This window comes from Charadrius vociferus, unplaced genomic scaffold (assembly GCF_000708025.1).
Source record: "Charadrius vociferus isolate BGI_N301 unplaced genomic scaffold, ASM70802v2 scaffold65, whole genome shotgun sequence".
In the NCBI taxonomy this organism is placed as follows: domain Eukaryota; kingdom Metazoa; phylum Chordata; class Aves; order Charadriiformes; family Charadriidae; genus Charadrius; species Charadrius vociferus.
Genome location: NW_009649293.1, coordinates 5,491,381 through 5,506,970, shown reverse-complemented (window position 1 = coordinate 5,506,970; position 15,590 = coordinate 5,491,381). Strand labels below are relative to the sequence as shown.

The window sequence follows — 15,590 nt, the reverse complement described above, 5'->3', positions numbered from 1 at the left end:
CAAAAACTTTTTAATGAAAATGTAAAGACAAACCCTTAAAATATACAGGTCTTGCTTTAAGATGACTTATGAGGTCTGTAGCACAGCAGCTATGAAAAACTACCTAGTCATAGTTGTACTAAAACCTGTTCTGTCTTGAGACATCTTTCCAACTGCACTTGAAATGTTAGTTACCAGTTCTCATGATTTCATCAAAAGACTCACGCAATTTAGCCTGTTCCTTACAGCCCCAATTCCTGAGTTGTGCAACAGACTTTTGCTTCTTCATTTTAAAGTGGGGTTTTCAGCCTTTAAAGTTCAAGTAAACAAAAAATAAAAATCAAACCCCAGAAATCAGCCAGGCTGGATGGGGCTTTGAGTAATCTGGTCTAGGGGAGGTGTCCCTGCCCATGGCAGGGGCGTTGGAACTCGATGATCTTTAACATCTCTTCCAAACCAAACCATTCTATGATTCTATGAATTCTAAAAGGCTTGGGGCTTTAAGGAGGAAAGGAAAGAATTCAAACTCATGAATTTCTGAGGGGGGGGAGGGGAAGGTTTTCTAAAGCCTGACCCAATTTCAAATGCTTGGATTTTATGCTACTGGTTTGCATCATTTCAGGTTTATCATTCCCATAATAATCGTTATATAACTTCTGCTTTTTAACAGCTGCAGATTTTTACGGGATGCTTAGGTTATCATAGAATATACAGGCTCTCTATATATTTTACACCCAATATTAGAAAAACAAACTCACACTATCCCAATATCAACATTCTTGCTGCTACAAACATTAAGCTATTTTTAAACACCAGTCAAATCCTACCCCAAAAGGGCAGTATTACTAGCAATTATCATTATAATACTTCCCCAGTACCTAAGCTAACCAAGGCCAAAACATACTCCGTTACAAAAACCAAGCTTACTCCACCCTGTCTGATAATCACATGCAGTAAATTCACAGACTTTCAAGCAATTTACTTAATGTAGCAGAATACAAAGAAAAATGAGACATAAAATGAGACACACACCATTCTTCAAAAATCATTAAGCATTCAGGAAACAGTTTTTACATCGAGCCTCTCCTGGACTTAATCTTAGCTAGCTTTTTTCATTTCCTCAGACACAGACCAGGCAGCACTTTCTTGTATCCCAAGGATTTAAAGAATCAGGAAATATTATCAAGAGGATAAAATATTTACAGCATAGGTGGTAGATCTATTGTGTTACATAAACCCAAAGGCATGGAAGCCACTACCTAGAAAGCAAATTCTCATGCCTTCAGAGCTTTTTTGGGGGGTTGTTTGGTTTCTTTCAACTATGATCGTTAATCATCTTCCTTGGTAGTGAGGGCAAGAACCAAGAGGAGCAGTACAGGAATAAACAAGCAAATCAACAAGAATAAACAAGCAAATCAAGTACTTTTCTAAGACAAAACCATCTACTGAGTGAAAGGTGATGGCATAATTTAGATAGGGGTTTTTTTTCTGCTTCCACGTAGAAGGGAGAATTATACAAGATTTCTAAAAGTCCCTTCTATCTACATGCTTATGATGCTGTGCTTAATACAGCTTGAGGCAACTGTAATCACCAAAGACTCCCACACTGAGTATGCAAGATGTCATGAGACCTACGAAACAGAATGTTTCTATTGTTCTAATGAGAGGGCAACATCCTAAAAAATATTTTCATTCTTCCTAAAAGGCAGACACAATATATTTATAGCATGTCATTATTCCCTTAAAAGTTTATCTATCTTGCAGAATTTCATATAAGACCTGCAGTCTTGTGAGATTTCCCACTTTCACATTCTGCTACTAACAGGAAAAAAAAAAGAAGCTTCAACCAGTCATCCATGGTATGACAATTTTTAACTTATCATAAGATATGACATTAGTTTTGAGTACGTCTGTTAGGTTGGCACATACAAGTACTTCTCTTGCAAAGTGACTTCTGTCTAATCTTCCTTTGGAAAGCACATTTACATAATCATATAAAAATTGTACAAAGATACTGCTTCCCAAATAATGTTCATAGGGTAGTCCACCAACATTATGTAACAGTGAAATAATACTATTTAATAATGAAATTGCAAGTCAACGCTTCAGATTTTTTTGTGCTTGTATTGGAGAACCATTGCAACAGGCAAAGCCACAGAAAGTCATCAAAAAACAGGAGAAAAAAGAAAAGGCATTTTGCAAGAAAAATAAAACCCCATGGTTCCCTGCCTCCCTAATACTTGAGTCCAAGCACCTTGAATAACCTCTCCCATAACTGTAATAAGTTGTCGATTATACCCTATATCAGAGAAGAGTAGTATGTAGGACTCTACATTTTTGTTACCAAAGAGCATGTTTCAGCAGCAAGTACAGCACCTATTCTGCATGATTACTTGGAGTGTACAAAGGATATACCCACACCATGCACACCATCAGAATTTCCAACAAGCTGCATCTCATGCCAGAAGACTATCTGTTGCACTAGCCTAGAGCTGCAAGCAAACTAGTTTATAGTACTGTCGCCCACGTGGATCTGTGGGCCACCATGGCTATCTGCATTCAGAAATAGCTCAGGCAGGCTGAAATAAAGAGCCAGGTATTCCCTGTGGCTACAAGTATTAAACGTTGTATTTTCTATTTGGAAACTGTGTCTGTCATAATCTTTCAGCAAGACAGACTCGGGGCCCAAACTCCTGCAGAAACACTGAAGCTCTTTCATTGCAAGGCAGTTGTTGAGCCAAGAGTTAGTTACGTTTCTGACTGAAGCGACAGACATTTATCCAACCAAGGTGGTCCTTTTATATTAGCTATTACAACATAGATGGCAACATCACAGATACATAGATTTTATTTAAAAAAAAAATAAAAAATATATATATTTTAAACTTTAAGTAATTCTTTTCCGGAAAAAATGCATGCTCAAATCCAAGCATTGTAATCTCTGCTCCCATTAAGCCTTGAAGGCAGCCCAAATACATGAGTCAGCTCAAGGTGAAAGAATCTCAACTACAATGTGGTTGGGGAATTTCTGCCCACTCCATGTCAATTAGAAAATGACACACTTATGCTCAACAGAAGGAACCTCTTGCAAAACAGCCACCAAAAAAAGTATCTGTACGTCCATTCATACTCCAACCACTCTCCCTGATTCACAGCCTCAGCCAGTGTGCAGTCAATCTGTAGCTACTTTAGCCCCCCCCAAAAAAAACCCTCATGTAATATATGGATAGTTTCTGTTCTTGTTTGTAATCACAGAATCAGAGAACAGTCAGGGTTGGAAGGGACCTCTGGAGACCATGTGGTCCAACCCCCCTGCCAGAGCACGTTCACTTACAGCAGGTTGCACAGGATGGCATTCAGGTGGGTTTTGAACCTCTCCAGAGTAGAAGACTCCACAACCTCTTTGGGCAGCCTGTCTATGTTTGTAAAATAGCCCAGCCTAATTAGAGGAGCTAAAAAGGCAAAAAGATGTGAAAAAGATAGCATCAGATTATGATGGGATGCTCACCTTGTCGGATTTGTTAGATATAACTGGTTGACTAAATAACAGAGTCTTCATTTAACGCATGATTCTTTTATTCATAGAGCAGCCACGTGTCTCAGATAATAACTGTCATCTTCTCTGCTGGGCTTTTCTTAAGTACTGTCTGAGCAATTTAGAAAGGGAAGCTTTTTTAAGTCTTCTTTTCCTTTGCCAGTTCTCAATAATAGCATAAGCAAAGCTATCTAATCAATACTTACTATCTGATAAATACTAACTTAAGAGCTCCACAGGTACGTGAAGTATGTCATCCTTCCTCTTTGGAGAGCAATGAAAATAGGCAAAAGACGATCTTCTGCATTCTGTAGAGTCCAAAATTAACTTTGGAATGAAAGTAAGGCTAGTTTTGATGAATACATTAACACCACGAAAGTTATAAAACTGATGTTCCTTGAAAACAGCTCCCAGTTTAGATGTTGCAAGAGGAGAAAGGACATATTATTTACTTTGTTATGTATCCTCAGAAAAGACATGCTTTCACAGTTCCTATTCACAGGTAAGTGAAGCTTTCCTCTTCAGAAAGATGGGACACAAAACATACTGGTTTGCTTTAAAACTGTTTTTGCAGTATTGTGTGATAATGGTAACGCTGCTAATGAAAGTGGGGGGCACTTACAGTACTAGATGCGATTTAGTATTTATTGTATATTTTTGCTGGCCTGAGAGTTTAAGCCGGCTCTTTTCTGACTCATAAAGCCATTAGACATCATAATTTCTCTTCTCAGAAGTTCAGTGAGAACATTTCTTTCCAAATATAATTTGCTATGAAACAATTGAGACATTTGTTTTTCCACATAGGAATTTCTCTCAATCACAAACAAGTCCCTGACCTTCAAGCAAACAGGTACAGCGATCCCAGTAATAATCTCAAATTATATTGTGACTTGTTCACAATGGCCACATAAAATAGACCTCAAGGGTGGGAAGATGGAAAAACGGGTAGGCCACACCACCTCACCAGCTGGTTGTTGGCCCTTCTGCAGATGTTGCCCCTGTCATTACAGCATCTCCACTGGCTGGGGAGAGTATGTGGATGTAAATACTGCAACAAACCTAGAATGAATTTCTCAGACACTGAGGCGTGCCGACTCCTGTCAGCATTTAGGGTATGGTAATGCACTGGGACAAACACAGGACAACTCCTTGGTATTTACTTTGATATCCCACTACAATACTCTCAAGATGGATGAGGCATCAAAGCTATAACTTTTCCAGACCCTTCATAACTTTACCTTAAAATTCCTTGTATTCTGCGTTCTGCAAACCTGTACTCACATGTACGTGTTGGCTGCCACTGCCGCAGGGAGAGGAAAGAAGTGCCTGTATCCTCACCTGCAGGGTTCAGCACCCATGCATGTCTATTTTCTCTACTGTTTTTTTTATGCTGTGATCAGAGAAAGGAAACATGCTTCCGTGTTTCTGAATGAGCAAAGAAAACTGTGTGAGGAAGCAGTAAGGGCAGCCACCTCCGCAAGGGAAGGCAAGTCAGGAGCTGAGGGTGACCACAACAGAGGCAGGGGCAGTGCCCTCACTGACCAGGGACGCAGTCCTGGGTACTCAAACAGGAAAAGCAGAGCAGGTCTGGTGACAGAAACCAGGGTCAGCCACAGTCCACGATCACCAAAGAAGTCCCACAGCGATGAGGCGGGTGTGAGGCTTGGCCAGGAAGGCAAGCCAGCAGGTCAGGACCAACAAGGGACGTGGTTGGGCACAGAAGAGCTGCAGCATAGCTCAAGAGACAAAATGCAACGGCTCGGCTTAAATGCTGCTCCTGAGCAAAAAAGGAGTGCCTGTGACAAGATTTCTCATGGCTCTTCACAGCTCTGAGACGGCTGTTCTCACAGCCACCTGATGCAAGGTTCGAGCCGCACTGCAGCAGAGGTGGCCTTGGGCATGGGCAGCCCACCCCTCCTAGGGGTGTGTGTGCAGGGCTCCGGCACGGGGTGCTGTGCTTTGCTACCAGGTAATACCAAAATACTACGGGGGAAAAAGTGTGTATTCTTCTATTATACAGTGTATGGCAACTATCAGAAAATGAAGCGTTACTGAAAAATCAGATGTCTGAAGTCAAGATCAAGAACAATCCAGTGTCCAGACATAATGTAAGATACTGAAATATACATGGACTTTGAAAATTAGCTTGGGAGACAGCTGCATTGAACTCTATATTTATCTTGAGTTTTCGTAAACTATGAGACAAAACACTAGTCATATTCTTCAGGAAAAGCAAAACTTCATCCTCCTGAATGAAGAAGATTTGGCAATTTGCTCACTACACTTGTTTCATAACTGATCATGAGACCTACTAACAAACCCATGTTGTTCACTTTTTAATTAAATGAAGTCTATTATATCTGGGAATGTCCTGGAAAAAACCTGTAATAAAGTCATTGATGGTTTTAATGTTAGAGAACAATAGCCTTTTTAAGCCAATATTGTTTATTAAACTAATACCAATTAGATCCATCAACAGTATCATATAAGACCTTCCTTTAAAAGAAAGGATACCAACAACTATTGCAGGAATTACTGAAAACAAACATGCACGCAACGTTCACATCCGCAGATCAGTCTTCGCTATCATGTTATTGTGACTCCTGCACTGGCAGACTCATTTTGAGGAGCATGAGCCTCCCCAGCACACATGTGGGTGCTGTAGCAGCAATATCTCCATCCTGTTTGTTTTCTCCTTCAGACAGACCTCTGACTCTCTTTAAAGAAGCTAAAATGCTTTAGCCAACATAATGGTTCATTCCTTCTAGCCATCTGACCATCCTACGCTCCCAATGACACTCTATGAGTCAGCTGGTAGTCTGTGCAGCCAGGGCAACACTTCTGCCTCCTCCCTGAAACCTCCCTGCACCCTCTCTGACACCTCATCTCCGTGTGTGAGGTCAGCGTGGGCGTTCCAAGCTATTAAAATATTTCAGGACTCCCATGCATTAGACACTCTCTCTCCTCCCTGAACCTAGAAAACAACCAAATTTTCTTTCCATCAAATACTTGGAGAGGATACTGCAGACAAATAAATACACAGCTAAAATAACCCTGGCTCAGAGCATTTGAGGAGCAATAAAAAGGAGACATGGATTGGGTATTTTTTATATAAATTATTTCATTACAGCAACATGAACAGACAAATCACCAAAGTGCTCCCAACAGCTTATGTTTAGGCTAGTCTAACAAAATGAGCAGCTAAGAAAATGTTTCTAGTATGTAGGACATACATTAAAAAAAAAGTGCTTATCTTGAAGACTTCTCATTTTAAAACTGAATTATCTATATAGGCATATATATATATATGAGCATATATAGGCATATACATATATATGAGCAAATGTTCTATAACACACTGAGCAGCTATCCTTCTGTAAGAAATATGCTCAAGTACGTAAAGACTATATAAATAATCACTGGCAAACACGTATCTAAATTTGAGACATCCACGTGGAAAAAAACGGGTGCATACAACAAAGTGAGAAAGATCTAGGATACACAAAGAACACTTAGTTTATGTAGAAACTGTCCAGTCTCATATGTCTGGAAAACATTTCATCAGCAGCTTTACTGCAAGTAACAGTGATACAATCTAAATCAGAAAATGAAATATATCTAACTGTCTAATGACAATGGTTGCCTAACAGTCTTTTTAAGATCATTTGATTAAATTCTAAACTGGCTACATTATGGTAATACATGTTGGGTATTTTAAATACTACAATGTGTAAGACTCGTTAAGTAACAAAAAACTTTATGTAACGTTAGGTTCGGTGACTTGAAGTTTCTTCTAAAACTTGTGATCAGTCACAAGGCTCTATGACTCTTGAGATTATCATTTCACTTAAAGGGAAACTGGTTTTTTGCCCAGTTATACATATTCAGAATGAGCACATATCTACTTACCGTCTCCCTTTATTTTTTCCTTGTGCAACACACACTAATTCCTGGTGTTGTTTTACATGTGTGCGAACCAAACAGTATAATTCTGCTGCTAAGAGGAAACACCAACATAGCCACTATGCTTTCTTTTTGTCTATTTCACCATGACAAAAATAAATATAAATACATACAAACACACCTATGTATTTTTGTTTCCTGTGCATGATAAAACACAAGCTTTGCATCCAAACAAACAAAAACCTTAGAATGATTTGCAAAGTTTAACTAAGATCACTCATTGAAGAGTGATGTGAAATTGCTGGAATGAAAACCATGTCAGCCATTCTCGAAACGTACAAATACAAGGTTATGCACAGAAAGCAAGAACAAAAGATTTATTACCAGTGACCCAAGTTCCTCAAGATCTGTAACACAAAGTTTCAGTACAGAAGGGCACTAGAGTTTGGAAAGTCTGTCCCTAGCTTTAAAAGTATTCTGAGAAGGAGCTCATGCCTTTGTCTTTCATGTTGTGCTGCCACACCAGTGCTCTGTTCTGAGCACACTAACCTCCATGCCCTCAGTATTTCTCAACCTGCAATTCAAAACAAACGCTAGCAGATTAAAGAGAAGTCAGAAAGAATGTACCCATACCTGTGGATTACATCTTCAAGTAACTACAGCTACTGCTAAGAATTTCTTTTCCTGTGTTTGGGTGACCATCTACATATCTGTTCTTCACAATGAGGGTGGTGAAACAGAGGAGTAGATTTCCCAGAGAGGTTGTGGGATCTCCGACCTCGGATGCAATCAAAACTTGACTGGACAAGGTCCTTATCAACCTCATTTAACTTGAAGTTAGCATTGACTTCAGCATGCTGGTCATCTAGCCCACCCCAGATGACCAGAGGTCCCTTCAAAAGCCCCTTCTAACTGCAATTCAATAACATTGTAACTTTGGCCACTTTCAAGCCCTGTCTTACAAGTTTACAGTCATTAAAGAGCAGATCGCAGAGGCCTTCATCCATGCAAAGAGCCGGAGTCCTGCACAGTCCTTGGCAAACGGCATTGTTGCCAGAGTTTTCAGCAATGCCATACAGCTTAATGAAGTTACAGAGCTCCTGGTGGCCATCCCGAACAAGTCAGTGCTGGAAACATTCCCAACCTTCACTCTCTGATGAAATAAATGGAAATCAACAAAGCCAGCATGACCACAGATAATATAAATCAGTCTTGGCACAACACATTAGCCATGACAAAGGGATTTGAGTAGAGATGGCCAACCCCCACAGTTACTCCACAGTAGAGACAAAAATCTGAGAGATAATATGAAGGGCTTAGATCTGTGAATGTTAAAAGACAATTTTTTCATATTCAGAGCAAGTAATAAAGCTTGCAAACTTTGTGCATCCAGAAGGAAAACACAAGTAAATTGTGTGTATTGGAATGGCTGGCATAGGATCTTCAATGTCTCCTCATAAATAACACTGTGGTTAACAGGAAGACCAACTTCATAAAGAGACACACTAGTAAATGTGTTGCCAAAGGTAAAAATTCAATAGGACATTGTGTCGTTCAGTGTCTCATGATACAGGAATCAGGTTGTTTAACATCTTATGACCCAACAGTGTTCTATGCAGGCTGGAAAAGGACAACGCTTGTTTTTCTTGACCCTAGAAATCCTGGAAGACATCCTTAAGTCAGTCACTGTAATGGAAGAAGCTGAGGGAATCGGGGACGTTGTGTAGCAATTACATCTCTAAAATGGACTGCAGCAGCAGGATTTATTTTCCCACCTCAGCATCAAGAGGACACAGTGCCACGCAGCAGATGTCACAGAGGTCAGATGCCAAGAACATATGATAGAGAGAAGGTACTAAGAGGGACACGGCATCTATAAGAGTCAACTGTCCATTCAGGATCCTGAGACTCTATAGCTGTAGGTGTTACCAGACAGTGCAATGGCAGCAGCTGCTAGGCTTAGGGCAGTCAGAATTTAGCAGAACTTGTGGCTGAACACAACCGTTTGCTGTATCCATTCATATCTGTTTCTTTTCCCAAGACTTTTTTTGCTCAGGATACCCTCACGAGATCTGCAGGTGAACTCCTGAACTAGGATGCTAAGGACCTCTGTGATTTGCAGCCTCTAGGGCCATGGCAGAAGTGGGTCAAGCCAGGGACAGTAGTGGAATTAACGTGGAACACCAACGAGACCAACATGGTCTAAAAAAGCCACTCATCACCCTTACAAGGAGGGATTCTGCAGATGTGGGCTTTGCTCCCTCTTTGCGGGACTTGAAAGCACCACCAACTCTATGCTTAGTTACTGGATCTCTCCAGAGCAGCAGAGATACTCAGAACATGGGCGGATGACAAGAAGTATGCTTTAAGGAGGCTGTTCTCAGGAGGTAGACTGCCCATGAGCTATTTAAGTGCAAACAGAAAAAAAGGCAGACTAGGATCCTCATTCACTGAGGAGCTAAAAAGGTATGGCACTAAGAGGTGACAGGCAAAGTAATTTAAAAATAATTATTTTAAAGGAGAAATGGATGTGAAAGAGTAGTAGAAGTGAGTCAAGAACATTCCAACAGCATGAATCATAAAAAAGTAAATTCAGAAAAGAACGCATCTGTAATACAAAGTTCCTGTTGTGCTGGGTGATTCAGAGGGATGGATATGCTCTGAACTGGATCTTCTGCACATCACAGGGAGCTACAACAGAGCAGCTTGGATGAGCGCTGTAAGAACCTCTGGTCGTGTGTGTCGGTGGTACACAATAACCCAGGTCCTGAATAAACATAGGAACTATCACTAAGACACAAAGTAACATTTCTCATCCAAATTTATGTATTAGCGTAAATGTAATTACACACACACTTGCTTTGGATGTGGGACTGTAAAAGCATAATTTTTGAGGAAAACAATATTTTGTTTTGTAGTTTCTATACAACTGATGTTAGAAGGGTACTGCATTTCAAAGTCTAACAATTCTCAGTTTCACTGCATCAAAGCCACAGAGGTTGTAACTACCATAACGCCTGAAGCAGCTGATGTTCTTTGTTCCTATAGCCATTAAACAGGGCAAAAGCACAGCAATCAACACTTTTCTGTCTTCTACTCAGAAAGCTTTTTGAAAACTTGCTTTCCCAGTCAGTTTATAAAATCTGTAATCGGCTACGTCAAACAAAAACCCAAGTGTCACAAATTCAGCTACCTTTGGCGAATAGTATCTTTTAGTTGTACACAACAAAAATACAAATACAATCGTCCATTAATCCATAATGTTCAAGTTTCCATGCCAAGACAGGAAATGCAAGACAGTGTGTATGTGTATCTGCTGCAGTGCCCCCTGTCTGGTAAAATCCATCTAACTAGATAACGACAAAGACATAAGATTGAAGAACCAAGATCTTCATACATATACTAGCCGTCTTTTTCAAAAACAAAAGGATGAGCCACTGACAGGAAAGCACTTGGAATCTCACTAATTTGACAGTTTGTGTTTCAACATGACGTTTGAAATGCTAGAAGAATACTGAAACGCTGTGTTGCACTGTAAATCCACAGTGAGATTCAGGCTGGTTTTAATGATTATATTTTTGTTCATGAAACATCTGCTGAAAAATGATACCAGTCCTCTGAAGCAGATTTTGTGAAATGAAATTCTATTTTTAGAATCACCAGCTTGCTCACTTCTAGCAGATCTTTTTTTTCCCCCTCCAAGTTCTGTCCTACTACATATTACTAGAGTATTACCACACTGTGAAGCTAAACATTATTTCATCCACATTTTAATGATAATACACTTCATTTGTTTCACTGCCTTTCCAAATACTGCAGTAAAGAAATGTTTCCTTATTCTGTGTTAGTTTTTGATGCTTCTTTGCCATATTACTGGAATAGATTCCTTTTTCTGATACCTAAATATGACTCCTACCTCAAATCCCCTCAGGTTTGCTTTTTGCTTCTATGAAACCCTATATTTTGATTTTTCCCCAACGTTCTCCATCAGTTTTGAAATTATTTCTGTCTGAAATGTACACAGGAAATTTAGGGGTAAGTTTGTCTTCTGTTTAGGAAACAAAACTCGGTCTATCTACTGCCAGCAAGTGAACAATAGAAAGTAAAGTCTGCTTTTGTACTAGCATGGCAACAACCACATGTATAACCCTGAAAGATAACAGATTTATTTTGAAAGAGAATGGGTTACTACATCTATAGAATCTTAAACTATTTAGGAAATTTACACAGAAAAAAAGGGATAATTTATTTTGAAAGAGAATGGGTTACTACTTCTATAGAATCTTAAACTATTTAGGCTATCCTTTTTTTCTGTGTAAATTTCCTATCCTGAAAGGAAATTCCTAGTATTTTGATGAAATGTCTCTCATTATAGTCTAGATAGATGTCTCTCATAAAGAGAATTAGTATTTTCTTGGCAGCAAAATTACAGGTTTGTTATTTCGGGTAGTATTTGAAAGCTGAAGAAAGATTTTTGCTTTTGCAATTAAGGCTTAAATAATCCAGATTCTACGCTAGCTCTGCCATGCAGTCCAAATGTCACACTGGGCAATTTGCCTGATGTCTTCAAACTTAATTTTTCTTTCTCTAAAATGAGAACAGCATTTATTTTCTCCTACCAAACATTCGTCTTGCCTACTTTAGCGTCCATAGAATTAAGTCACTGGGGCAACTCATAGAACCTCAAGTTCATAACACACCTCATTTACTGCTGGGCTGGGTTTTACGCTGTAGAGTTTGCTACTACATTTGCATATATAACTAGCATAATAAGACACAGAAATCAACTGAAGGATCTGAGAGTTGCAAGCAGACAACGCTACAGAAAGTTGGGAGTCCAGGGATTAAAAAGACCTTAACTTCTAAACAAACATTTTCCTTGTGTAAGAGAATGAAGTACTTTAAACTGAAAAATAATTTTGCTATAATCCTTCCAAATAAGTGGTAAGACTCTCCATCACAATGGCATGTTTTTCTCTTTTTCTCTCAGTCGACAATTCTTACCCAAGTTGTCCAGATTAACTTTTTATTTAACATCCAGTAATGAGACTGAAACATGAAAAACAAATTGTATTCTAACACATTTTCCTAGTGCCAATGCTTTAAACATTACAGGCATAAACATGCAGCTGACTCTCCATAAGCATGCAGTGTTACTCTTCAAATGTCTCCTACACTGTGTGATAAAAGCACCAGACTCTGCATAAAGAAAGATGGGTGCAGCACTAGCTCTGTTTACCAGCTCTGAATAAAAAGCTATGAGCTGACAATAGTAAAGGCAAAATTCTGAAGAAAAATGTATTACACTTTAAAGGTTATTTACGAAATAAAACCATAGCAGAAGCCCTCAAGTACATTAAGTTGGACAGCAAAGGCTAAAAGTATTATGAAAAAGTAATGCTGATTGTTAAGAACATGTCCTGGCCAACAAAGTTCATTAAGAACATTATTTCTGTTAGGGTGCAGACAGATAAAAAAAGAAAGAAGAAAAGGAAAAAGAACTATTTTCTGCATGCCTTACTAGTTGTAGGTTTAAAGCAAACTCCAATAGTAACCAATACAGAGAGTTATAAACAAGAGCAGCCCTTTGGAAAATTACAAGGCAAAAAGGTGGCCAAGGACCAGAGACCACAATTACTTCACTGTTTTCATGCAGTTTCAACTGTATTTATTTTTCTCCATGCCCAACTAAATGCAACACTTGTGGAAGACCTAGGAATTGCTTGGAGCTTTCACTCTGAGAATAAAAGTGAAATACTCAATACTCAAGCACGAGCAACATGCTCAGGAAAACAAACATAGTCCGACATGCTACGAAGTATGCTCAAAGGAAAGTATTGATTCACAATCACCAAATGGTGAAGAAGTTAGAAATACACAGTTCAGAAGAATACACGCACATTTTTCAAATCTATGTTCTCCAAAACATTTGTAAGAGCTTTGCTCCAAAGCAAACAAGAGCGCACAGCACAAGGAATGGCACATCTTCCGGAACGAACAGACCAGATGGAGCAACTTGTTTACTTCACAGTGAGTGTCTGCTCCGGACCTACAATAGGAAGAAGATACTCTGAACATGCAGGCCAGTGGTGAAGAGAAAAGCAACATATAGCAACGCCAAAACCACGATGTAGCCAGAGAAGAGTCTGTCAAAGAAACTTTGAAGAAATATTTTACATCATTGCCAAGAGAGGAGTAGATGGCAGGCAGTTAGCATTAGCCAAGACAACCCTACAAAAAAAACACAAAGCCTGAGCTATCATCCTGGCAACAGAGAAGATAGGGGTGCTTTTAGCAGACGGCAATTAAGGATTTGGCAAGCATCTGGAGGAAAGGAAAGTGTGAGTCAAAGATAACATTAACATCACAAGTCCAGATAACAGAGAAAGATAAAGACACAATAAGAAATACATAGCAGAGAAATAGTGAATTCAGGTGGCAGTACAACATCCACTAAGACCAACAGAAGAAACAAGCAGAGGTGCAGGGAGCTGTGAAAGAACACATTTGGAGCAGAGAGTCATCTCTGTAACATTGAGAGTCATCAAATATTGGGCAGAGGCTGTAACACACACCCACAAAAGCAGATGATTAACTTTTTGGTTAGGGAGAAACAGAAAGAAATTAAGTTAAGATTTTGAAAGAAAACAGGAGAGGGAGGCTTGGAAGTAAAGGTACAATACAGATGAGAAATGGTGACAGGAGACTTGGACAAGGTTGTTTCAGGCTTAGGGACAGATACATGGAAGAAAAAAAAAAAAAACAACAACCTGTCAGTTTAACAGAATACCCCTACTTTCTTAAATGAAGCAGGACTTAACCTACTAAGTGTGAACAGCTTGCCTTGTCCTAGTTAATTATTTAACCTTCACTTCTTGCTGAGAGTGAAGTACTAAAAGCATTACAGGTGCTTCATAATTACTACTGGTTAATACAAGAAAAGGACATGATGAAATACACACTTAGAATTCAGTCACCCTTTTGTTTTATATGTGTGTTTAATTTACTGTCTGTATTTCCTTTTGGTAAATAAAAAATATTTTACTTCACGTGCTACAAGACATATCAACACTAAATGATAGTCAAAGAGTTCAGCACTGAACTCACCCTTCAGATTCTTTCCTTCATGCCATTAAGGAGAGATCTTGGAGCTTGCTTTGTTTTTCCCACGATTGACATAACAAACGTGTAAGTGGCAGACAAAATTTAACAGTTTAAGATGAAAATGTTCACACTGGTAGGTCATGGGGAGCACAGAAACTTACCAGTTGCTAAAAAGTTCACTTTGGAACAAAAGCTCAAATAAGTTGCACCATGTCAAGTCAAACAAAAGAAAGCACAAAACTAACAAAAACTCCTTTTTGCCTCAGTGAGCCCCAAAACCGATTCGGTGTCCTCTGTGCCAAAGAAAGCAGGCAGTGCTGCACACTCTCACGACTCGACTGCAAATCTTGCTTTGTTTAACATCTCAACTTCTCAGGTCAAGTGATTTAGATAAAACGCTACATGTTAGCGTTCATGTGAAGAAAAACATTTAGTCATAGAACTGCAAATAATAATAAAAAAAAAAGTATTTGAGTGTGTATTAACCAAAACCTAGAAACTAACCTAAAAACCCATATTCTTTTCATCAGTTTGTTTTCTGTTGATCTCACTGTATGCTAGAATAAGCCTTATGATTTTTGAATGCTCAAAGACACTGTTACTGGGAATTTCTGAACTGTCCACCACAACTTGCCCTGTTACTAACCTACTGAAAATGCATATCTGACTAAAATTCTAATTCAGCTTTACTCTTAGTATTTTCCCCAAGTAATATTTAGAAATCCCATGAGGGGACACCACGTTTCTCCTCCCTCCCCTTGCAGCAACTGAAGCTTCTGCATGTTCCCAGCCAGAGCACAGCACCTCTTCTTGCTCCCAGCAGAGCGATAAGACAGGAGAGTGTGGCAAGAGAAACTAAAGGCTAAACAAATATCAGCCACACTGTCTATTTGTTCATAAAAATTCCACATGTTCATCCGCATTAGGTCAGCTAAAGCTGCAATAAAAAAAGCCTTTCATAATGTTATTTTCCCAAATGTAAATTGCTGGGCGTTCTACACATGTAAAGCAGCTAACAAGAATTTAAACGTTAAAACGTGATCTTCTTTATACAAGAATGGTTTAGAGG

The 15,590-nt window shown here is 39.1% G+C and overlaps 1 protein-coding gene across 1 annotated transcript in view; it reads right to left on the bottom strand.

The window, feature by feature from the left end:
* SPIRE1 (spire-type actin nucleation factor 1) overlaps positions 1-8,465 on the bottom strand; it is a 103,854-nt gene extending 95,389 nt beyond the window's left edge. Inside the window, exon 1 of the mRNA XM_009889087.1 lies at positions 8,388-8,465. Coding sequence (XP_009887389.1) covers positions 8,388-8,465 — 78 coding nt within the window. The remainder of the gene's footprint in view (positions 1-8,387) is intronic.
* Positions 8,466-15,590: the final 7,125 nt, after the last annotated feature.